The sequence below is a fragment of the Macrobrachium nipponense genome, chromosome 2 (assembly GCF_015104395.2).
Source record: "Macrobrachium nipponense isolate FS-2020 chromosome 2, ASM1510439v2, whole genome shotgun sequence".
Taxonomy (NCBI): domain Eukaryota; kingdom Metazoa; phylum Arthropoda; class Malacostraca; order Decapoda; family Palaemonidae; genus Macrobrachium; species Macrobrachium nipponense.
In genome coordinates, this window is record NC_087201.1 from 39645612 (window position 1) to 39672105 (window position 26494).

Below are 26494 nucleotides of genomic sequence, written 5' to 3' on the forward strand. Positions count from 1 at the left end.
AAAGGGTATCACACTATCAGCAACTTTAAAAGTCTAAGTATTTCCCTGATTTTAAAAGTCTAAGTACTTCCCTTGTTCTAACTCACTTCAATTAAATTGAAGGAAAACAGTTCAATTACCACTCTATGTTTCTACCTAAACCAAACTAAATATACTGGTGAAAAAGAAAACTTATAACAATTTTTAATACAAAATATTTATTATCAAACTCAAAATTTATAAGTGAAATTCACATTCTCAGGGAAATTTACTGTTAATTGAAAACAACACAAAGTTTAATTAATTCTTGAATTAATTATTAAGTAAAATTAAATCAAAATTTAGTTATCACAAAAATCAAGAAAATTAATTAATTCAATCGAAATTCAAGTGTAACTAAAATTTGGAAATTAATTCGCAAGTACTAAACAACACTAAACTTAAACAGAATTCTAATTTAAAGCAAATTAATCCACAAGTGTTAAATTCAATTAAATATGCAACGATTAATTAATGAAAACAATTAATTAAATTGTGAATGTAATGAAAACAGGAAAATGTAGAAAATACCAAAATTGCAAAAAGAAAGCAGTAACCACACAGAATATATATAAAAAACACACTTCAATAAGAAAAATGGACAAATGCACAAAAAAATCACTTCAAAAGAAAAAAAAACACAGAACATAAAAATTTGCAATGTGTAAAAAATTAAATAGTTTCACCCAACCACTGTAAATATGTATTAAAGTTGCAACTTTAAAATTGTAATAACACATTACCTTGGTACCCATTATGTTTCTGCTGCAGCTAGCTCCAAAATTTCACCATAAACAATTCACCATATTTCAAAAAAGAAAAGGCGTCGTTACACACTTGTACAATGTTCAGATTCCACAATAAGCACTAAATAATATTAAACAAATCTAAGAAATACAAAATCTAAAATTAACGAGTGACCAGTCACTAAGTATAAAATCTTTACGTTAATGTGAAAGTCGAAATTCTCTATATGGGAGAAAGAGAGAGAGAGCATTCAATGCAACTCGGTAGCAAGTCTTAGAATGACATGACTTCTATGTTCGCAAGGCAAGATCAGTGTACCTCGCCCTAAAATGGTTGGGGTGAAGGAATTTCGGGAACGAGAGACAGTTAACATCGTAAACATTCTCTTTCAAAGCAATAAGTAGAGAGAAAGTGGGATTACAATCATAAATAACATTTATTATTACACGATTTTTACAGTCTTTTAAAGTAAAGGATATGATTATAGAATCTTCTTGAATGAAATTAAGTTTCGTCATTTCCTTGAGTGACGTCCCAAACTTTCCACTTCAAAATTTAAGCTACTTACGAGTCAACAAATTCTCTTTTGGCAAATCGAGAGAAATAAGAGTTAATTTACTAGTAATATTAGATAGTTTTCAATATAAAAACATCTCTAACTACTTATATGAAATGAAAGGCATCAGACGTATGTGAAACGTTTTATGCTTACGAAAGATGGTGCAATCCATCACGTGAGTTCTCAATAAAGGCAAGTGTAAAACAAGACACGACCATCGGATGTTTACAACAACAAAAAATTGGAACCACGCGACCCCAAGTGGTGACAGCTATTTTCCTGCTTCGAACAGACAATGCTAATCTCCTTCTTCTCACAATCTACATTATTCTTAACTTTTAAATTATGTTATGTGAAATCTGAACATACGTTATTAGAATATACTAACTCTAAGCTAAATAAGGAATCTGAAAATATTGCAAACAATTTTACAACAGTTCATACAGTGAAAGAGAGGATGATATGCATTATGAAAGCAACAGCATATAAGATATATATATATATATATATATATATATATATATATATATATATATATATAATATATATATATATATGTGTGTGTGTGTGTGTGTGTGTGTGTGTGTGTGTGTGTGCACACACACGATTCCATTGTATAGGAAGAAGGGAGAATATGACTAAGAACTTTAGGGGCACGTGATCTTAAGTAATTTCACGGCAAGAGAACTTTCAGGTTTTTACTGTGGAAAGAGAGACAGAAGGGGAGTTACTGAGGAGGAAAACTTTGGGGCTCGTAAAGAAAGGTGAAACATTTGTGAAGGGTTGCGTGCAAAGTTTGAAAGTAAAGATATGTATGCTTGGTGAACATGGGTCGAAAGGCAGACTTTGTGAACGTTGTGTGTGAATGTGCTGGGTAAATGATCATTTGTGAAGAGCAATTAAAAGTTTTGACGGTGACAACAGCGCTTGTGTTAGGAATCTATAAATTGGAGATGTGGTCTTTTGGGTTGTCTCCTTTTCTGTTTCACACGACTCTTGTGCATGGAGTGAGAAGAGAAGTCAGCAGGAGGAGAACTGATGCAGGTGCATCTAATAACATGGAAAAGGAAAGTCTCTAGAGATATTGCATTGCACATCTTGAAAAAAATCAAATACCCTATTGAAAATTTGTTTTCTATTTAAATGTCAAACGCATAGGCACTGTAAAGTAGTTAAGAAACTTCAAAAGCTTCTCGGTAATCATTACTACGTTGTGAAAAATGGGAAATGTTCCCCCAGCCTTTCTGATCGATCTTCAACTTACACCTGAAGAAAGAGGATGAGGGGCTCATTAGATAAACTGCCGATCAGGCGAACAAACGGAAAGTGAATCCAACTCTCTTGTGTGTCATTACATTATTCTGAGAAATTGAAAAATCAGACGATTTAAACTGGCAGATGAATGGCTTTCTTAAGTGAAAAGGAAATTTTTTTATATATTTAAAAGATGAGTCGGGATTGATGAGACAGGAATTTCCTCAATCTTGTTGTCAGAGTGGCTTCTTCTTCTTCTTCTTCTTTTTCTTCTTCTTCCTCTAAATACTTGGGACTGCCAGTGTCATAGTCTTTTACCTCGATCCTCTCAAGCCGTCTTTATATTTCAATCGAAATTTCCTTTTTTTTTCTTCTGCTTCTTCTTTTTTTAATGACGGTATTATCCATATGAATTGTTGTCACCTTATTAAGATAAAACACTAAGTCCTTTCATTTGATTATGATCCGTTTTTAATACAGTCCTTGTATTCTAATGAGTGATTAATAAATAATGTATTGTACATTTTTGTCATTGATAACCATTGTTTTGTAAGGCTAGTTCACTTTTCATATGCAGCCATTCAAATTCATCCAAACCCTGATCACGCTTGTTTTCGCCCCAGTCTGAGACGCTTCAAGGTCGGAAGGAGAAATCTTCCGTCCATTAATTTCGACGCCGAATTCGTGACCGACGCCAGAAGAAACGGCGTCGGATTCAACATTACAATCGTCGGCAAAACAAGCAACTGTCATGAGGTGAGTTTTAGAGGGTTTCCCCAGACCACTCAAAACGGTGCTTGCAACTAGTTGCATCGTAGAGCCAAATTTCACGTATACGATATTTGTTTCAATATGGTGAGTCAACAACGGAAGGTTACGCATCTAAATACTACAGTAGAGACACTATTTCTTTTTGACTGCGTAGCAACCTGGAAACCTTTGAATCCACATCAGGATTCAAACATGAGCCAGAAAGCGCAGCAACCCACCGTAATATATTACACTAAACTGACGCAGATTGGCAAATGAGAAAATGGAGATTACATACTTAATTAAAAAGCGCTCGTGTAGCTTCAGGTGAAGAAAACTTTGGCGGTCATCTGTCACAAACGACAGAAAACTGGCTCATGAGACGCAGCTTTCCTCTCTAGTAGACTATTTTCCCCGGAATCCGCTCCTCGAAACACCTCATCTTTGATGACAATCAGTCCCCTCAACTTGATCTGATACAGATGGGGCAAAGTACTATTATGACCGTGACGTCCATTTGGTTTTGGTCGTAGAGAGAGAAATTAGTTATATTTACATATATCACTCGAGTAACGAGTAATATATGTAGGTAAAATCTTTATTGAAGCAGCTCAAAACAGCTGATTTCTCTCTCTTTTTTGGAAAGGAGGAAAAAATGAAAACAAGATATATTTATATCGATGAATTTTATTGGATATCAGTATACATAAGAGCAACGGAATATAACCGAACAGAAATTTTACATTGTTTGATAAAGCCATTACAATAACACAGTATAAAGGCCCCCATACACTGAACGATTGTATGAACGATTGTCTGAACGAATGTCTGTATCGTTTGCAAAAACATTGTGTATGGGCTTGTCTGAATACAAAAGTGGGCGGAGTTTCGTGGTCTGAACGATCTCAGCAGGAATCTGCACGATCAGGTTGCTGGCTTGTGACTTATGTCTGTCATACAAGGGTCGATTTAATGTATGGGTTTGTCTGCCGATATAACGCTATCGCGCGTCTCTTCTAGAGATGATGCCACGTCTTCTCGGGACAAAATCTTTGTTCAGACCGAAATCGGTGCGGAGATCTTTCGTACTGTCTGAATAGTGTGTGTGTTTGTCAATAACGATAATCGTTCAGACAGTCGTTCAGTGTATGGGGGCCCTTAATAAATTCACTTCGCCCATGCATCTCATGCCCAGCGCCGTTCATTACGACACTCCTGATTGGCTGTTGATAAGCCAATCACACGGCTGGAAACTCAAGTCTCTCGAGAGAGTTCACATAGTCAGGATGTACGTTCCGCCCTCTTTCAAAAAAGATAACTTTCATTACAGCTCCGTTTTACCTGCAGAAAAGGAGTGTCTCCCAATTCCAACACTAAACATCCTCAAGCCAATGATTTAAGAATTATGATGATAAAAGAATTATGAAGGAAATCGAGATATACAATAAAAGGGAATAATGAGAGGGATATAGGAGGAGGACTGAAAGTAGCAAAAGAAAAATCAATGGGATGAATAAATTTCTTCCATAAAGTATCAATATCCAAGTAACGATATTTTTCATAAAGAGATTTCCACTGTAGGCCATGAAGGAAGATGGTGATAATGATAATGACAATAATGAAGTCTTTCTATTCTTTTTTCGCACATAAGACTTCTATCGAGGGGTCTTGATCATGATGATGACGTCATTGAGTGATCACGTGAGCAACACCTGACTACACAAACATAAGAGAGAGAGATTAATATTCTTAATCGTTTACTTGTTTTTTTTTTTTCATATAATATTTTTTGTAGCATTGTCTTCCATGACATTTAAGCTATACGAAACACAGGAAGATAAATTATGAATGCACTGCGGATCACACATAGGGAATGAAAGAATATATTTCATATTAAGAGTTTCATGTTTATTTCACTATAAATATTTTAACATTTGGTTTACTGAAGTACATAATTCTTATATCATTATAATCCTTAAATCATTGGCTTAAAGATGTTTAGTGATGAAATCTGGAACACTCCTTTTCTGCAGGTAATACTGAAGTGTAATGAAACTTATAGTTTTTGAAAGACGTTGGAACATAAATGTTGCCTATGAGAACTCTCGAGAGAGAATGAGAGTTTCCAACCCTGTGATTAGAATATCAACATCCAATCAAGAGCATCGTAAGGGATGGGCCTAGACATCAGATGCACGATTGATGTGAATCTATTATAGTATACAACCGTGTATATACTGAAAGATCGTGCCGGAAATTTTCCCCTCCAACAGGGGGTGGATTCATTGGCCTGGGATGCTCTGGGACTGCGATGATCTGGCCTCAAGGACCTACAAGCATCGTCATCGTGAAAATCTGGAAAGAAAGATAAATAAATGAGACTCGGGAAAATAATGGAAAAGACTAAAGAGAAAAAAGTTTGGTTCCTCAAAATGAATATATTATAGTCTAAGAATGTGTTTGCGTATGTGAAATGAAGGATTTTTTTTTTTAACTTAAACTTACCCGGATCAGTTGCTGTATTCAAAGTTTGATTGCCTGGAAGGTCAAAGGAACCCATTTCACGGACAAATTCTTCATACGGGTCCCCGTCATCGCCCAAAGCTGAAGAAGACGGCGCATCCAGTTCAGATGCAGGCAGGCTACGCGAGCTTTGGTGATGAAGTGGCCGGAAAGATATCATTATCGGGCCTGTCGGGATGGAGTAGATACATATTATCACTATTATTATTACATCGTTGTTGTTATTATTTTCGTATCTGTTATCGTTATTATTATTATTACTGAGGAGAAATTATACAAATACTTTACAATACTGATTAGTGTTTCAAGATGGCTTATACGGTTCTAAACTAAGATTAAATTTGTCTCCATCACCGTGCATGCTGCCTCTCTTCGTGGACTCTTGAAAAGTATAAATGCTTGCTACCTTTCTCCGCCGTCTTTTATTGGTGCGTGGTGGTATGCGTAGGTATACATGGAGACAGAGGAAAGGTATTTGTCTATGACGGTTCACTAAAGATATTATCCAAAGATTGGACACTGGCCGCTTCTCTTTCTATCTTCTATCGGTAATGGAGAATTAAAGAGAGAGGAGGAATATGTAAGAGACAGAGACATAGATCACCTCTTTTGAGTTGCTTTAATCAAGATTTTACCTACATTGGTCGGTACTCCAGTAATATATGTAAATATATCCATTATTTCTCTCTACGATCAAAACTAAATAGACATCACGGTCATAAAAGCACTTCGCCCCATCTTTATCAGATCATAAATCAGTTTGAGGGAACTGGTTGTAATCTAAGATGAGGTGTTTCGAGTGAGCGGATTCCGCCGAAAATACTCTCTTGCTGTAAAAGGAAATGGCAGTTACTGATGAAGCACAGTTCAGTTCTGACCTCACAGTCAAGATGGTTTTGCTCTATGAGTTGCTGCTCTTAATGTTTCTGCTTATTAAATTGTTCAGTTACTCTCCCAAGGAATATGATTTACTTCTCTCTCCTTTTCTCTCGGGTACTACAGAGGGAATGAATGATAGTGTAGCGATTCTTATTTTAGTAATCACCAGTCTCTCTCTCTCTCTCTCTCTCTCTCTCTCTCTCTCTCTTACTAGCAGTTTGCGCTTCTCCCATTTGGAATGATATTGTCTTAGCTTCATCTTCATTACTGTATTTTCAATTGTTTTATACTATAGAAAGGCTTAGACACATGATTTCCCATTTAACAATTTAGCGAAATGGTCACTCGAAATGCATTAAAAAATGGATATAAGAAAATAGTTATAATAACGAAGCAGTGTTAATAATTCTTGGTTGGATCATTATTTAAGTACTCAAGTTAAAATAGATTTTTTGTTATTTCAAACTCATTTAAGGACTGTGAGGGCTGACAAGCATCACTGCTGACAGTTTTAATTTCCTTGAAATGTTTGCAGCTGATCACTACAGGAGGCGTCGGCGACTCGGGTTCAATAGCCGCCCCCCTTTACCCCAACAACGCCTGGATGAAGAAAGCTTGTGAATTCTGGATAAGGGTGAGTTCCGGACGGATGTGACGGCAACGTTTGGTGCCATGCTACCAAATATTCATGAAATTTGTAACTCTCCTTCCTCTGGCCCCCATGTTAACCTCTTCGTTTATAAGCCTCTTCCAATGGAATTGTACCATAAAATTCCCTCACCTCTCCCTCAGTCTACAAACATCACTTGCAGTCTAAATATATTTTACTATATTTATATTAAGTATGTGTATATATATATATATATATATATATATATATATATATATATATATATATATATATAATACACACACACTATATAAAAGCATGAGTATACAAAAAGTATCGTATAAATGACAGATAGGGATTATAAAGGAAATAAGTACCTAGAATCCAACACACCTGGAGATTGAGTAACCTTCCCAAACGAAACATGGGTACGATTTAAGAGGTTTACAAAAAGATCAAGTCCAACTGCTCAGAAACAGGGACAAGACAATTAAAGGGTTATACAGGGCAGCAACAGACCACATTCAAATATTTGGCACACAAAAAACTTTTTTCCCAAGACAAACTTATTCACAAATCATATATTAAACATACATATAAAAGGAATATAAATGATATTAGGTAAATAGCGTTTTTCAAAGGATTCCTCATACAAGGAAAAACAACAACACAATATATAAAATTCCATGCATGGACTGCCCCTACTTCTATTTTGGTCAATCTAGCTAGAGCTTAGAAGTAAGAATAAACAGCATAGATATTCTGTCAAATCTGGAGAAACATCCAGTGCAATATTCATTCATTTAAATGAAAACGACCACAGGATAAATTGGATCGGCAGTTCAGTAACTGCAAAATCAAAAGATGTCTTATCACGAAGAAATCTTTTAGAATCTGCCATTATACAATTTACTTTCCATTGTAATTTTAATGTCAGTTGTAGCCTGTTTCATTTAGACCCTTGTATAAGTAACATGTTTAAGAATGACCTCAAAAATACAATCACAGATTTAAATACAAATTAGTTGCCTTATAGATATTTTCTTTGTATATGTATGTTTAATATATGTTTTGTGAATAAGTTTATCTTGCGAAAAAAAGGTTTTTATCATTTACCAAAAATTTTAATATGGTCAGCTTCCGCCCTCCATAATCCTTTCATTGTCTTGTTCCTGTATCTGAGCAGTTGGACTTGATCTTTTTGTAAACCTCTTAAATTGTACCCATGTTTTGTTTGGGAAGGTTACTCATTCTCCAGGTGTGATGGATTCTAGGTACTTATTTCCTTTATAATCCCTATCTGTCATTTATACGACCCATCCGTTTGCACTCACGGTCTCATATATGTCAGTCTGCTAAGGACGCTGAGTCGAAAGATCTCGCAGCACTCCATTGTATCAATTACCTTTGTGGCTTATAATATATATATATATATATATATATATATATACTATATATATATATAAAGTATGTATGTAGTGATGTATGTATATTATATATATATATATATATATATGTGTGTGTGTGTGTGTGTGTATATAATATATATTAATAGCTAGTCTTCTTTGAAAGCTATATCTTTAAGCACCGTTGAGATTTCACCTTCATAGGTAGTAATAGTTTTCTTGGGCATTTCGAATTGGTCGTATTTTTCCCTTTTCTGTTTTTATTTGTACCTTAAAATCTATAATCTTCTGCCTTATATTCTCGGGCAGTAGCCGAGTTTTATCTTAAGATGGGAACATGGTAATTTCCTAAATCCCGAAATTGGACTTCAGGGTTTTCACTGAGACTTCAGCATCACTTCGCAAATCTCCACACTCCCTCCCCGATGCCCTGATTCTGCCTGACTCCGCTTCAACCTTTCCCCTTTGTGTGATTCTGTGTTGTGTCTGCTATGAAGTCATGTTGAAGTGTGTCGCTAATCTTATGCATTTCTACCCTTCATTTCACTCTTTGGTTCTTTTCCCATTAATTTTCACACTCAATGTCTTTACTTTTCGTTAATTGGATCACTTGAATCGTTACCGAGGTAATGGTGCCATAGCGGAAGCAGACCATGTGTCTCAGAGTGAACGGGTTCCTCCAGACACCTGCAGACAATTATAGTGTTATTCTGTTGTTGCCCTTTTGTATTTGTTAATATCTATATATATATATATATATATATATATATATATATATATATATATATATATCTATATATATATCTCAGCGCGAAAGTGAACCATGGAAACATTCTAAGTCCATCATAATTATTTATTTCCTGCGTTTCGTAATAGCTTTATTACATCCTCAGGGAATCTGTTAAACAATGAATAAAATTACTTTAAAAATTAATCTAAAAATCATTAAAAATCCTTAAATTGCAACACAGAATTCAAATAAAAAAAGGAACAAAAACAAGACCAAAGACTAATCAACCTTATGGAAAGAAGGCAGAAGACAGAATGAGAATACATAAATAAAAGTTAAATCAGGTACAGTTGTGTGGAGGAGGACTTTTAATTATTTTTTAGATTAATTTTTAAACTAATTTTATTCATTACTTAACAGATTCCCTGAGGATGTAACAAAGTTAATACGAAACGTAGGTAATTAAGAATTATGATGTATTTAGAATGTTTCCATGGTCGACCTTTGCTCTGATGGGGTCCTACTGGCCGTCGCCTGCCTCTGTCTTTTGAATATATATATATATATATATATATATAATATGTATATATATATATATATATATATATATATATATCTATATAATTCTTTTTTGATGAAATTAATAGCCCTATAAAAGTTTTAAACCTAAATGTCACCTACAACGTTTGCACTGTTAATCAAGTACCTGATTTACTGCTTAGGTCAACAGAGACACATGGATTTTACTTCAACGCTGTTCCAGGAAAAAAATCCTTAGGTTGCCTATTATATCATTTGATTGTTCTTATAAAATACAAAATAAAATAGTCTAGATATTTATGAACCCTTTCAAATCTCTTCATTTTTGGAAGTCTCCAATCAACACACGGATTCGGCTCGAGTTCACCTCAATGGTTATGTCCACAAAGTGCAGACTGAACAGCGTCATTGTGAATGGAGCGGGTGACGTCACCTATCCCGCAGGCAGCAGCGACAGGTACTGTGGAACAACGCTTCCCCCATCAACAACGTCTGCGGCAAATGAGATGAACGTGCTCTTCTTCAGCAGGAGAGCTAATAAGCGGTTCTCTGCCACTTGGACTGTCGTTGCAGCATAGTGAAAGAGGTCCTGAAATTTCTTTGCCAAAGTGATGAGAGTGCTGCTTTGATGTTTAAAGGTTTCCATCCTCGAATAAATTTCAACCACTGTCATTTTTATCTCTCTCTCGCTCTCTATTTTATTTTTTACACATTTTAAGCATCCTGAAGGTTTCATATGTTAAACATCCTGAAAGTGTCATTATGTAAGCACAAATATCTGTTAAAAATTTGCCTTGGATCTTGTCGCTGCACGAAACCTGAATAACTTCACTTACTTCCTTCTAATGTTTTCATTGGTCTAATATTTATTCCAGTTGGAATACAGAGTTCTTTTAAACCATATTGTTTTTCATTATTTCACCTATGATGAGGCTATTCGGAAACCTGCACACATTTTTGCTTGTTTCATTATGAGGACATTATCATCATTATTATTCATTTGAAAGAATTTGGTGTTCATTTAAAAGACGTAATATGAGGTAACAGGAAATAATAGAAAGGGGAGATAAGTTATTAGAAGAGAAAAGGTAAAAAGCAAATTAACAGATGAAAATATAAGGCAATTATCAAAATACATCAGGAGTACATAAAAACCCTGACTATGGCCCAATATAACTCTAGAAATATTCAACCAACCGAGATGAAACTCTGGACATAGAAGTTTCCCACAAAGATCTCTAATCGTGGTAAATTTCATCAAAACCCATCGCGGTGTGCCGAGATCCAGATATCGAATTTAGGTCTAAGCTCAGGGGATGTGGCAGATGGGGGGTGGGCGGGTGAGGGTCCTAACATATCTGTGCAGCAATAATGGCAAAAGATACAGCAGTGAAACTTATTTTTATGAAAGCTCGTATTCTGGTGCTTTGACTTTCGTGGTTTAATTTTAAAATAATGAAATTTTTACGTGACAGTGGGCCATCCAAATTAGCCACCAAATTTAAAATTTCCTGATGCTCACAACATTAGAAGAGACACCGTTTTCTTAATGTGTGAATAATAAGTGGTGTTAGGAGAAGCTGGCTGACTCACCTTCCTCCTCCCCTCCCCATTCCCCCTCACACTCCCCTTTCCCTCATCCTCCTACTCCTGCTTCCCACCCTTTCCCCCTCAAGATGGAAATATAATTCTCCACGCCACATATAACTATCCCTCTGCAGGTTGGGAATATCTAGGGCCCGACAAGCAAAAACAGTGGTAAGGTATATTAGCCCTATTGAAGACAGCTTCAATATGTATGATATAACTTACCCGATAACAGCGAGTATTACCCTTTGGCCTAAATACTGAGCCAGAGGCGAAAATGGATAAAAAGTCAATCCTCCCGGTATACGAAAGGAAGGCGTCAGCAGTAAGGTTTGCTGAAATCCACCAGGGCAGGTAATCCCATCCAAATAACAGTGGTGTGCAATAGCAGCAACGGGCGATCAAGCAAGCAGCCTCGGCAACCACCATCAGCGGCTCAGAAAACTGATCTCCCGCCAGTCTTTCACGGGGCAAGACGAAAACTGTCGTAGTGGGGGTTCTTCGGGGTAAGGTGGGGAGAGGAGACTACAGTGACGTGTCTTGAAAAGAAAAAATTAAATTTCAACAAAGGCCTTAAGAAACTCTGACCAGGTGGCTAAACGCCAATTAACATGTACCGAAAAAATATAAAATATTATTATACTATAATAATGAAAGTAAAAAGATCAACATACCGACACATTATACAATATAATTGTTGCTAAAGTCATCAGGTTCCAACTGTAGAAGGCTAACAATATCTCAAACCACTTGATATTCAGTTAATCACTAAATCTCAGTTATTCATGAAACAGGGCAATTTACAAACCTGTTATTTAGGTACCAGGGTGCTTGGAATAAGTGTCATTAAAATGGAAAAGGATCCTTAGTCATTTTTATTCTGACTCGCTCAGAATAATTAGAACATTTTCAAATCATAAGAGATCGCATAGCCTATACAAAGTGAAAAGTACTAACCTAATCGTAGCCTAAGTTTTATGCTACGACATCCAGGTTACTTCACTCATATTCTAAAAAACACTTGAAACATTGCATTGAGTTCTGTATATTAATTAACATACAAATGATACAAACATACTGTGAATTCAAAGGGCGGATTCGTTATTCTTAGCCTGAATCGACTGAGATCGGCGTTAGCGCAATCGCTTCTTCGTAACCCTCATCGAAAAGACACCACATGAAATTCTCCTTACACTTATATATGCATATCTTCTAAAGGAATTTACCTAAATGAACTTTTAGATGAGAAGGAATACTTAAGTGGATTTGGAGACACCGACGACTCCCAGAGATCCATATCAGTTATGTCCACTCTAATCGGGATCTTAATTATGAGTCTATGACTGCCTCGTTGTTGTTGTTGAAGATTAAGCTGGCCTTATGCCAGCACGGGCTCTTGCGCATAGACCAGCCCGTAGGTCATTTAGAATATTTGCAGGTGAAAGGTGAATTTGAGATATGAATATGCACCTTTATTTGATAGCTGGCTGACCAACCCAGCGCTGCCCGAGGTAACTCTGAATGGCAACTGATAAAATCCAACCTTCTCTATTTCTTACCCTCTTTGTTCTTCTCCATAACACCCCCTCTACTCTCCCTCTCTCACTACCTCTCCCTCTCACTCTCTCTGGTGCCATTGATGTCTTACCCCCACAGTATTCAATAGTAAGTCATATTTAGTACCTGTACCAAAAATCGAAAGTCATATTATTTACTACGTATCCCAAAAATTAGGTATGATAAATTTGTAACGTTATTAAGTCTACGGCCTGAACCAGCACCGTTTCAGGGAAGGCGCCCCGCGCACTCCTGCGCCTTTGGTGCCTTTTGTTGCTTGAAACCCCATTATAAACCATTTTAGGTGTCCCCACTATAACCCTGACAAGTTTCATGCCCATCGGACCAGCCGTTTGGCCGTGATTGAATGACAGACGGACGGGCGGACATAACACCCATTATAGTAAGATATGAATATGAAAATGAGATACAATGTGTGAAAAAAGGGAAATGAAAGGTTATCAGGCGAGGTTACAAACCTCTTTGAGCCCTAAGGCACCCGTCAGTACAAGAAAAAAGATCAATAGCAGCGAGTTCTGGCAAGTCAGAGATAGCCAGTAAGGAAAATTGAAATAATTATCGTCGGAGAAAAATGAAGAAAGCCGGAAAACTCTGTGGAGTTTAAATACCATTTTTCATTTACTCGAGCAAAGAAAAAAAAAAGCTGCGATCGCTAGTGGTAGAGAACGATGAAGGAAAACCGGAAAAATATAAGTTTTAGACTTTAGACTGATAGTTGAAAAATTTCTGTCGTTAGACGTGAGGCGGCCGAAAACGGAGGAGAAAGGAGGGTTATATAGTAGTAGAAAAAGAAGATAATTGCCAACCAAGCAGTTAACAATTATACATGCGGTTAAAACGATAATCTTTTCCCAGGAGGCGATTTGGAAGTTCTATCTCGTAAATAGTCGCCTCTTTGAAGAGTTCTTGTGTCAGCTTAGTTGAAAGACTTTGTTTCAAATTCTTCATTATCACCGACACTTATCTTCGTTTATTCATCGAGAAACACTGCAGATAATTTCCTAGTCTGAATTTCTACATCTTTAAGTCAAGCTGGCGATTCATCTGTCTGGATTCCTGACTTCCTGCTTCGACACGCAAAACAGGAACTACTGGCGGTGTTGGGGATTGGGGCATGAACTTAAGAGTCGGGGAAATATTCACAGTGGTTGGAGGAGTTAGCTTAGGCCGGCCAATCACGTCAGATGGGATTTGTCATGCCCGATCGAAATGGGCGGGGTTTAAGCAAGTTTGAATGTGAGTTGGGGTGTTTTTTAGTCAGGTCAGATCTGATCAAGGCCGGTAGTCAAGTTGGATCGACAAACCTGACAGTTGAGGTTTGAATGAGCAACTCACGGTCCGACACGGCAGTCAAATAGGGGTTTTTCAAATTAAGTCGTTCAGAACTGATAGTTTGACCGTGAGTTGTGTCTTCGACGAGGCTTGATGAATTAGAAGGTTCATTTACCAAGAAACGGCACAGAAGAGGATATCGTTCAACATGTCAGACTTTCGGTAGAGAAAGAGTTCTGGACGGGGTTCTTCTAGATTTATAAGTCGTAGCAATGGCTGTGGAATATAAAAAGTAAAGAATATTCTTACAAACACAAAAGAAATGCAGCATATCAATCGATATTTGAGAAACTGAAGAAAAAGTGTCCTAATGCAACGAAAGAAATGATGAACAAGAAGAATTAAAGAAAGTAGAGGCATCTAAGAAATCAGGAAGTGGTGCGTAAGACGTTATATATATCATTAGACATGATATATATACATAATTTTCTGATTTTTTACATACTGTATTTTGTAAGATTGTATATAATTGCAGTTTACGTTATGAATGTAAACAAAATTAAATTACATAAAACTTTCATTCACCACAGTGATGTTGGAGACTGAAGGACGTAGCGTTTCTAGATCCCTGAGTAACGACAAAGTTTTAAAGTACCAAATTACGTAATATATATATATATATATATATATATATATATATATATATATATATATATATATGTGTGTGTGTGTGTGTGTGTGTGTGTGTGTGTGTTTAATACGTATTGTATAATATACAATACGTAATCCCTCAAAACAAAACAAAAATAGGTGCCTTGCTCAGGACGTTTAATCAGTTTTATTCCAAAGTAAAAGAAAAATAAGAAAAGAAACTGAGGATATTTCTTAACGAAATAAGAATAAATGCTAGAAAGCTCCTAAATGATGTATGATTTAAAGCAGAACTGGAGACAATGCAATAGTATAATCATAATGGGAGGTAATGAAACCTTCCTAACACGCTTATAATTTTCTTGTAGGTACTTGGTGCTGATTGCGAAATAGTGTAGCGTAATGACAGGTTACACAAAGATTTATTACCTTTTCACTTCTATAATTTCCTACACTAATTTTATACACTACAAACTGTTTGGTATATTTGTAGAAGAGTCAATTATTTTGAGTTTCTAAAAGCTAGTTTATTTTGTATCAAAGATACAAATATGTATATATGAGTGATATTTATCTTTATTATGCTGTCCAAATAGCTTAACATGTCTCCAGCATGACTCTTCCAAGAGCTTTGGGCGATATGGCCACTCTCATTTTTATATGTTGATAAGAACAGTCAGTCGCTAAGTAGCGTGATGGGCACTTGGCCTTTCATAGGGCGTTGTGGATTTCGTCATGCTTGTGTCCTTTTGCACGCCCGTTATAATCTCGCTACAAAATTGAATGTTGTCTCATCCACCTTCACGTTATCATAGCAATCCCCTGGGAGCTACCTGTGTTTCCTTTAAAAGCAATAAATTTGTTTTTTTTTCTTTCTTCAACAACCAATCATTGATCCAATATTTTGTTCGTGGCTTTTTTTTTTTTTTCATTGTTACACTGGCTGCAACGCACAGTCTGAGCATATATGGTTCATTAACGGATATTCCCTCCGCCACGTCCGAACTGTGTGGCTACGACTGACTACTTTGTTCAGACCGGGCAGTAAAATGAGTTTCCAGTCAATTCTTTGGAGTCTCCTCCCCGCTCAGTTCTCATCGTACGACCAGATCGACTGTGAGTGGCCCGCTTAGGGGTAGAAGAAGTGACCTTAGGGGTCGGAGGAGTGTTTTTTAAGGATTGGAGGAGGTCGGGGAACGGGAATGTGGTGGTGGGTTGGAGGAGGTTGGTAAGGGGAAGGTTGAGATGTTTGAGGTGCAGGTGGCAGAATCGTCCTTGGGTCGAATCTGGGGTTGATTGGAGGTCCTCTTGGCGGCGATGGCTGGCGTTCTTGAGGTCTTACTGGTGGTGGAGGGATGCCTTTCATCTTCCATATCCTCTCCAATTTACAGGACATCCCTTAAACCATGCATGGTGTTGATTTTTGCAGTTTGGGCATCGGGCTACAATGTGGCCCTTTACCTTCAACTTGGTAAGGCTTACATCCGTGTCGTGCCGTAGGCTGCATATTCCGCAGACATGGTGGTCTGAGCACCCACTCTTCTGGTGACCAAACCTCCGACACTGGTATGAAGGCTTCTATGCGATAGTTTCCGAGAATCCCAAGGTTGATATAGGTCGGTATTTTCCCCTTGAAGGTGACTTCAATCTTCAAGGTTTCCTCTCCTTTACTTTGCATCTTGTAGCACTCATGATTTTCGGCACTTGTAGGATTCGATGTATGGTTATATATATATACTTGGAGGCTTTACAATAATCACCTTCGTAATTTTTTCAGCCGGGTCGAGTAGTAGACACGAGGGATCCTTCTTACAGCTCAACAGATTCTTGATCCTTTGGAGGGATGGTGAACTCCCCTTTCAAGTTTGGTCTGGCTTGGAGTTTTCCTCCTGGTTACTTTTTATCAAGTGACAACACAGCTACGTGAGACGTAGCTTCAAAAGGGGGAGACCTCTAGTGGTAATCTAGTTTGTGATAAACATGATATTGTTATTCAAACACTTCGTTTAGAAACAGAAGAACTTGAAAGGATACTCTTGAGCATGCATGATCAACTATCAAAAGTATGTAATACTACTAGTAGAGCCGTTTCTCTTGGAATTGAGGAGAATGCTTCTGAAGAGAATGGTGTAGGTACTGGTTCTAATAATGTCAGTATTCAAAAGGTTCAAATTGTAGATGGAGCTAATTGTGATGATCTTATGTATGTCAGAGAATGTGAAAATGCCGATTTCATGTGTACAGATAATGTGTTTCAGGGTAGCTCCATCTATGACAGAAATTATGAAAAAGGGACAGATTTGCCAAATGAAATGAAAGGATGTGACCACTTAAGACTGAATCACACATCAGTGACTAGCGCCCTCGACTTTCGTAATGGCTTAGTTTTATGTCTGTTGCCGGCCTTGGAAAAGAAAATTAAAATCAGCTGATTACAACAACAGTACGACGCACGCAATGTACAATTACGACAGCATTACATACTTCGAGATGAGGTTTGCGACGTACGTAGACGTACACAAATAGTACTGGTAATCTTCTTAGGCACGAAGATATAGTAATTCAGTTGTATTCCACATAGGAAAATGAAAAAAGGTATATCTCAGAAAATTCCCAACAGTTTCGTCCTCCAATGGACCTCTTCTTGGAGCGTTTATTAAGGAAAGAGATAAAGTTGACGATGTATTTGCGGTACTGAAAACTTCTATTGACATTCAGAAGATTTTAAGAGACCTCAATAATTTAGTCCCCTCTATAACTTTTACGGTTGACGAAGAAGACAATGGTGTTATCTCATTTTTGGATGTTACAGTTTGTGAGGGTCAGTTGTAAGTTCTAGCTACAAGTTTAAAATATACAGAAAACCTACTAATAACAATCTTATTATTAGCAATTACTCCTCACACAAAGTAGAAGTAAAACTCTCAGCATTAAGATCAATGTTTCTTAGAGCTCTTAATATCTGCAGTCCGGAATTTATCAGTGAGGAACTAGAATTTTATATATCAAGTTGGTATTGAAAATAATTTTAAATTGGAAGATATTGATTACAGTCTAAAGTTAGCACGAAAAACATTTTATTCATATGAGGAGAAAAACAGAAAACTGGATTTTATATGTTTCCCATACCATCCCACATTAGAATCTATAGTCTACCCCCTAAAGCTACTTGGTTTTAGTACAAACTTTTTCATATCCTAGCACCATTGGAAAAACTTTAATTCATAATAGTCCGGAGAACAATGAAGGAGTCATATATAAAGAATCCCATGCAAGTGCGGTAGTTTTTATATAGGACAATCTGGGAAGACACTCGAAAACGCATTTTTAAAAATAAATCATAAATATAATATACGAACAAATAATACGAGCAATGCTTTATGTGTTCATAGTAGTTTATGTAATGCACCGATTGACTGGCTCGGGTCAAAGATTTTGTTTAAGAGCACAGGTTTTATTGAAAGAAATTTGATAGAAACAGCTTGCATTGTTCACAGCAAAGGAAAAAATTTTAATTTATCGCCTGGTTTGTATAAATTAGATCCTTTTATCTTACATGTCATGAAACGTCAGTACAAATTGGATAATGTTATCCATTAACTATCATATAGTATAGGCTTGTTAATATGTACTGTATGTTTATGCTGTTTCAAATGGATGTATTACCTCGTTAGATATTTTGGTATTTTTCATTTGCTCAACTGCTATTCTTGTTTTTATTGTTATTTTTACTGCTGAATAGTTTGTAGCTCAAACTGCTAGTTTTTGGTAACTCTATGTTTAAAAACATTTTAGGCCTTTCTTGGCCGCATGCACTGTAATCTTTATCTCTTTCCTTAATAAACGCTCCAAGAAGAGTCCATTGGAGGACGAAACTGTTGGGAATTTTCTGAGATATACCTTTTTTCATTTTCCTATGTGGAATACAACTGAACGTACACAAATGTCACCGATGATCCAGACCACGCCCACTATTAACGGTTTTTTGGGGGACAGCGACTAACGTAAATGCAATTTCGTCAGACGTAAGTCAATTACAACATACATTATACGGAATCAGACATAGGGGGCGTACATAAACTGTGTCGTGAGCGTGTTGCAATAAAAGTGGGTTGATGAGAGTTTGCGCTCATCCCCATTCAAGGCACTGCTGACAGAGGCACGAGATGGACGAACAGGAAGTAATATTAGACACTTTAAATGGTGATCCTGAACTTGTACTGGCCATGGTAAATCATTACTATGCCATCTTGATATTAAGAATAATGAGATTGCAGCAGGAACAAGAAGCAAAAGAAACAAAGCAGGGGATGCTGGATGTGGCCCTACTTAAAAAGAAGAGAGGAGAAAGGTTACTACAACAACTTGATGGGTTGCCAAGTACATCGCGTACGTCGAAATTGCTACTTACGTCTGACGTAATCACATTACGTATGTCGAAAGAGCATTAAGACACACTATTGTACGTCGAAAGAGTTCTCGGGTACATCAGCATGACATGGAGACTTTTGTCAGTTGTCGTGGATCGACCACACAACTGTGTGCGACACCTAGTTGTCGCAATCACTTGGCGAATGTCTTTTAACTTGGTGACTGTGTCTGTGTGAGCGCACATGATGATGTGAGCGTAATTCAGTCGTAAATATGTGGCCTCGAATCGCCGATGTGTGATCCAGCTTTTAGTTGTTAGTATTGCTTCCTTCTTGGATATAGTACTAGAGTACATGCAGCGGCCAGATAAAGACCTTAGAATGAATGTGGTTACTTTTGCTAGAAAAAGGAGGAAGGAAATTGGCAAAAATGGAGGGGTTTTGTCTTAAAACACTATCGTGGAAGGTAAATAGTCTTCAAAACGAGGAATCGATGTTCAAGCTTGGTTTCTTTCTCATGATTTCGATGTAATAACTTTGCAAGAATCAAGTTGGTGAGCGGGTACATAGATTGCATGGATGTTCATGGTCATCAAAACGATGAAAACATATTCTAATGAAATTTTGCTCACTATCGTTGATAGTATTTTAAATATTCCTATTAAGAGTGGCTTCACGTCATTTAAAAAGTTCGTATATTCAAATGACAAAATACTTCGGGCGGGAATAAATTACTTCGAAAGGCTTAAAGTAACTGGAGTAAGAATCCAAATGATAATCGATGCAGAGCCGCAGACGAGACAGCAGAGGTAATTATGGAGGAAGGTCAGAAGTAAATATTGGGATCATTTCTTAGAATAAATTTCCTTTACTCAAGAAATTAGGTCTGTATGGAAATTAGTCAATAAATGAGAAAGAAAAGGAAGAAAACGTAGCTCATCGTGATCCGAATTGATTAGGAAATGGTAGGAAGCCGCAGGTATCAGTAGTTTCCCAAACAATATTCAGGCCTGCTTAGGTAACAGGCGGTATATACGAAAACACCTCGTGGCGTTACATGAGGCTATAAATTGTGAGACTTTGTTTGCCATTTACGAATTGTTGTTCTGTATGAAAAAGGGTAAATCTGCCGCTCCTGGTGCGGATGGGATAACGTATGATGTTATAAACTGTTTAATCATGATGGAGGATAGTCCTTTGTTAGATTTAATTAATCTTTCATATAAAATTGGCAGGCTACCTAAGAAATGGAAAGTAGGTCTTGTTGTACCTATACTGAAGTGCAACGGGGACTATAGGCCTATATGAGGCATGATTTTCCCGCTGGTACTGAGATTATTGTTTATGTTGTTGCTATTTTGATACAGTGTGCTAGTGAAGGCATTTTAATAAGGGCTATGGCAGAGTTACACAATTTATGCATGCACATTGGCTTGGTGATAAATGAAGAAAAGAGCAAATTTCAGACATAGTTGGTTAATAGTAAAAGGGTTGCCATAAATGGTAAAACTGGAAAAAGTAAATAATTATAAGTATCTAGGTATGTACATTGGATTTAACATGAGCACAGATAAAAATTCAATTAACCCCTTGAAAAATGTTTGCCTAGCTCGAGGAGACCTTTACAGGTGTTGGCAAGGATACAGTAAAGCGAACTCTTGTTCTTTGGAAGCTGTGAAATATTTTGACATATCCTCCTTTTTCCTTTTTCCCAAACACTGGCTCGTAGGTGGTAAATATTCCAAATTGTCATTTTAACGACGTGTCAAACGATTTATCACTTGTCATCCTCTTGTCATATTCAGCTACTAACCGTACTCCGATCCCGAGAAGGGTCAATGACACTTAAAGGACTGTCGGCCTTTTGCTCATTGTATTTTAGTCCCAGACCTAATTTAACAAAAGTCGTTAACAAACAGTAGCCCCTTCACTCGCTAGAATTCACACCTTCTCACCTGACCCTTAATCATTTTTACCTGACCCTTTCCCCCGCCATTGTTGTAGCAGCCTTCAGTATCTGCGACTCCGCCTACTTCCACCTGTATTCCTGCCTACTGACCCAAACCTCTCGACCCAGTCTAGCCGCCATCGTATCCTTTCTTCCACACCTTCTCTGCCAGCATCCAGTGACCTTTTTCAGGTACCTGTGAGGATCATCAGCAGAGATGAAGGGCCAAAGGAGATCATTCTAGTTTTGACAAGATGTTTCTGGAGTCTCCGGAAATTGGGTATACATATGGCCTGGCAAGACTTACTGAATTGCATTACACCCTAGCCAGTTACTGCAGTCTCTACCCATTCTCAACTGATGTCACATTCAACGACTCGGGCCGCCACTATAGCCTACTTGTGTCGTGAAGGTGAACTCATCTAGCTTCTTCTACATCTACGCTATCCAAAGACTGGACTCCTGAAGTTTCTGAGGGCTCTACTTGATGAGGAGCACCTTCCTTTTGATTCCTTGAAGACCTGCAAGTAATCGAAGTCCCTCCTCTAACAACTCTGGCAACTACACACATCTTATCCACAGACTAAGGTAAATGAAGTTGGAAGTTGTTTTGTTGCCCCTCACCCACTGTTCCTTGCACTCATTCCCTGTTCCAATTGTTTCCATAATTCCCATCCTTCAGAGATCCCATGAGTTCATGCAATTGTGATAAGTAAGAATATCAAACCAGATATTAGGGTTGCTACTTTACTAACAGAATTCCATTATATTACATAATATTGAAGTATTGATAAGTTGAGTGTTGTGTAATCACTTTGATATATCATTTTACAAAAGTTTACTGTCATTAGTATTTGTTACAACGTTGACTGCTTTGCAGATCCATGTAGACTTTCCCCGTTGTGTGCCTCCTACTGTAGTTCAACAGGGCAACTCAACATGTTCTGCCAGTGCCAAGTCTTGGGATATTATTCCTGGGATTCCAGTGGGAGCTTACACTTGCTTAAGTGATTTATTTTTTATTTATCTTTTTTTTTTTTGCATTAAGTGGTACATTTGTTATGTTGGTATGCTATTGTAATTAATAGCGATTAGTGTCAAGAGTCTTCTGATAACCTTTTAGAAATTATATCTTATATGTGGACAAATTATGTTAACATTCACTCCCTTGAAAAGTAATTTTAGTGGTTTTCATTGCAGGTTCATTCTATTTTTGCTCATAGTTGGAGGCCACATCAGTCAGTATAGTCGTTTTCACCAAGCATTTTTCAATAAGGTCAGTCTATTTGGATTCCTCAGAATAAAACCCGCTTATGCAAACTATGAATATATATATGTATATATATATAGATATATATATATATATATATATATATCGTATATATATATATATATGTGTGTGTGTGTGTGTGTGTGTGTGTGTGTGTGTGTGTGTGCGTTGTGTGTGTTTGTAGCACTTAATGTTTTCAGGTACAAAACAACTGAAGAAGAAGATAAAAAATCCAGCTGACCATCTACAAACGGAATTATCATCACGGAGCTATCAATCAAGAGGAATTACCTATCTCGTGGTTTAATATAATGGCAAGAATATTTCTCTTAGTGTAAATAAGAACGTATTATTTGTTCATGCTTTGTATTCTCCAGTCTCGTTATTCTATACTTGAATGGTAATGGTATTGGTAACTAAGCATTTGTTTGTTTCTGTTTGTTCATATCTGGAGAAAATAGAGATGAAATGCGTCCTTGAATTGTATATCCTCCTGGATTGCTTGCTCTCTCTCTCTCTCTCTCTCTCTCATCTCTCTCTCTCTCTCTCTCTCTCTCTTTTCTCTTTATCTGTCTGTCTGTCTGTCTGTCTGTCTCTTTCTCTCTGTATATATATATATATATATATATATATATATATTTATATATATATATATATATATATATATATATATATTTTATAAAATATGTACAGATACATATATACTAAAAACATACGATGATATATTCTTATGTGTAAGATATAATATATCTATATATATATATATAATATATATATATATATATGTACTGTAATGTATGTATGTATGTATGTAGTATGAAATGTTATATGCATAATTATTATTATATTATATATTATTATATATATATATATATTCATATATTTATTAATATATATATATATATATATTATATACTATATATGCATATTATATATACATATATATATAGATATATATATATATATATATAATATGTATGTAGTAGTATATATATAAATAGGTACGTATATATTATATATTACATAGATATATATATATATATAATAATACATATATATATATATATATATATATATATATATACATATATATGAATAATTAGCCATATGTATATATATATATATATATATATATATATACATATATATATATAATGCATATTATCTATATTTTTATATATATATATATATATAGGTCCTTTTATCTTCCTTTCTCTGGTCTGGGATAGGACAGGAATAGACTGACCACCTTAATGGCCCTTACAATTAAGAGAGTATATATATATTTTTCCTTATCCGGATACAAACAGGATTGTAATAATAAAGCATATTTGAAACAAATGATTTAACTGTAAGGACATTATCATGTTAGGTGTGCGGGTGCATCAAAGATTTTTTCCATTTTGAAACAAACGATTGTTAGCAGACGTTCGGCTTCCAGAAGAAGAAAAAGGCCTCTGCTGAGAGAATCAGGTGAACCGAGGAACTGCCCTTGTGGAAGGATCCTCAGGACCTCCGGACTTCCACCTCAGCAGTCAGTTAACTTTCCTCGCGGGTCTCACGAGACTTGCTGTTCTTTCCGGGCTTTCCGGGCTTTAAAGGCTTGTCGGGTTTCTCAGGCTTACCGGGCCCTTTGGACTTACTAGAGCTATTTGATTCACTTGAATCATCAGGATCTGAAGAAGATCCGGTGCTCCTGACGACGGTCCACTTCGCCCGGAAGCCCGACTTTGGTTGTCTGGAGAAGAAGAGACGCTCATTGTGGTCCCTGTGGAGAGGAACTTGTTCTTGTTGAAGAGCAGAGCCACGGCGGCGGCTTCCTCGTCTGGGTCCATTGGCAGTACCTGATGGTGCTGGAAGCCGGGTAAGTGACGTCACCGTCCTCGTTGATGAGGATCTCGTTCTCATCGCAGTTCTGGTCGAGTTTGGTTTGGATGAGCTCCAGTTCGACCTTCTTTCCAGGCCGTGCCTGGAAATGATCATGGGCAGATTGGTGATAGTAGGCAAAACTCGTTGAAATTGAACAAACCTTTGGCCGAGAAAATTGAGTGGTGCTCTCATCGCAAGGATAAAATTGTTCAAAGACAGAATTTTTTGTTATTACAGTTATGAATAAGAAATTCATCGAAAGAAAATGAATGGTTGCCCATACAAATATTCCTGCAGTGAATATGCGAAGTATTCCAACAATAAACAAAAGTGTTGTCTTGAAAAATTCCTTGGTATTGCAATCATTCTTATGGAGAATGAAACACAAAAAATGATATTTCTCTCCTCCTTTAACCTTAGCAACTCGAACCATTCAAAAGACAAGAGAAAAATCCTGTATACCTACTGTATATGTATATATACTGAACTGAGGAACAATACCTTGATCCACCATTCGCAGGCCTTTGTCTCCCAGGCACCGTTAGGCTGAGGGGGCGTCATGATCATGTCCGAAACTCCGAGGCCTCCCGTCGTGACCAGCTGAAGGAGAAAAAAGGCTTCAACATCAAAACCAGCAGCCCCTTCCCTGCATGCACACCAACTGATTTGCCAGCCATTTCCATTTCAAGCCTCTTCACCTTTGTAAACGTAGCATTGGGAACCTTCTTTTCTCATTTTATTTTCGATAGAAAGCATTGCACCATTACCACCATATGAAAATTACCGTTTGAACCATTAATATTTGTTCGATGGTGACTAAAATGAATACAATCATTAGTATTATTCTCTGAAAAGACTACTTTCCAAACCCTAGTAACGCTATAGATGATAAATCTCACTTAGGTTAGCGGACTATGCAAACAGTGCAAGAATGCAAAAATATACCAAGGGAAGTGTTACTCATAACATATCAAGGACAACTGCCATTTAATGTACTTTTGACAATCCACGCATATTTGCATAACTGTAAAAAGCTGAAAGAAATTTCCAGAGTAAAAAAACTGCACAAGTACAGTGATATAGTCACTGCTCTTTTGAAACGAAAATCAAGCACACAATTTGTGGAGTAGTTTCCTATCCTGTTAGCCTTTGCTTCCTTGCTGTTACTCTATTGTTTTTTGGGCGAACATTCATCCATAAAGTATACCCTCCTCTTTTGATAATCAGCATTCAACATCCAGTCGCCCACTTTCAGCCTTCATCCCTATGCAACTCTTATGCTAAGGTCATACATTCACGTATCAACGCATGCACGCCCACGCATGAGCGGAAATTGGTAGTTGGCAACACCTTACATCAGTAAACCGTAAATGTAACGTAAAACATACGTAAAATCGTAGACGTACGGTGACTGGTCGTCCGGGCTCTAAGCTCAGCCCACTAGGGCACCGTAGCCCGCTCCAGTTTTGAAATGTTCAAAACAATTCGTGGTGGTCACACCAAATGTCACCTGACGTAGCTCCAGGCATTGCACGTGGGACCACGGTGACTGTTGCGGGTAGGCACTAGGGTCACCTGCATTATTCGCTGTCGTTGTTTTCTTTCCGCCACGAAGCGCATGGGCCTCCTAATTGCACTGTAGCCTACAGGGAAACTGATTCGCAGATTTTTTACAACCCATGTATGACATGGCAACGCTGTAGCGTGGTATAAAAGGTCAGGTCGGTGCCCTCATGTCAGCTGTTTTCCGTCTCCCGAGACCAGCAGTTTTCTCCAAGTACTCTCCACAACGCCCTTCAAGATGCCGAACCTCCTAAAACAACGACCAAGGAAGGGGACCATCAACGTCACATCTTCTTGCAGGACCTTCCTTCGGCCCGGAGAAGACTCCTACAGCCACTCCTGCAGACACTCAGGTCGAGGAAATGTCATC

At 37.1% G+C, this 26494-nt stretch overlaps 2 protein-coding genes across 5 annotated transcripts in view; both read left to right on the top strand.

Moving 5' to 3' along the window:
• Nucleotides 1-10917, top strand: part of LOC135220536 (uncharacterized) — a 34801-nt gene extending 23884 nt beyond the window's left edge. For all 4 annotated transcript variants that reach the window (XM_064257720.1, XM_064257721.1, XM_064257723.1 and 1 more), the window contains 3 exons: nucleotides 3202-3334; nucleotides 7266-7364; nucleotides 10349-10917. In XM_064257720.1, coding sequence (XP_064113790.1) covers nucleotides 3202-3334; nucleotides 7266-7364; nucleotides 10349-10594 — 478 coding nt within the window. In that variant the 3' untranslated portion in view covers nucleotides 10595-10917. The remainder of the gene's footprint in view (nucleotides 1-3201; nucleotides 3335-7265; nucleotides 7365-10348) is intronic.
• LOC135220539 (cubilin-like) overlaps nucleotides 1-26494 on the top strand; it is a 283132-nt gene that overhangs the window by 253002 nt on the left and 3636 nt on the right. The gene's annotated exons all lie outside the window — the stretch shown is intronic.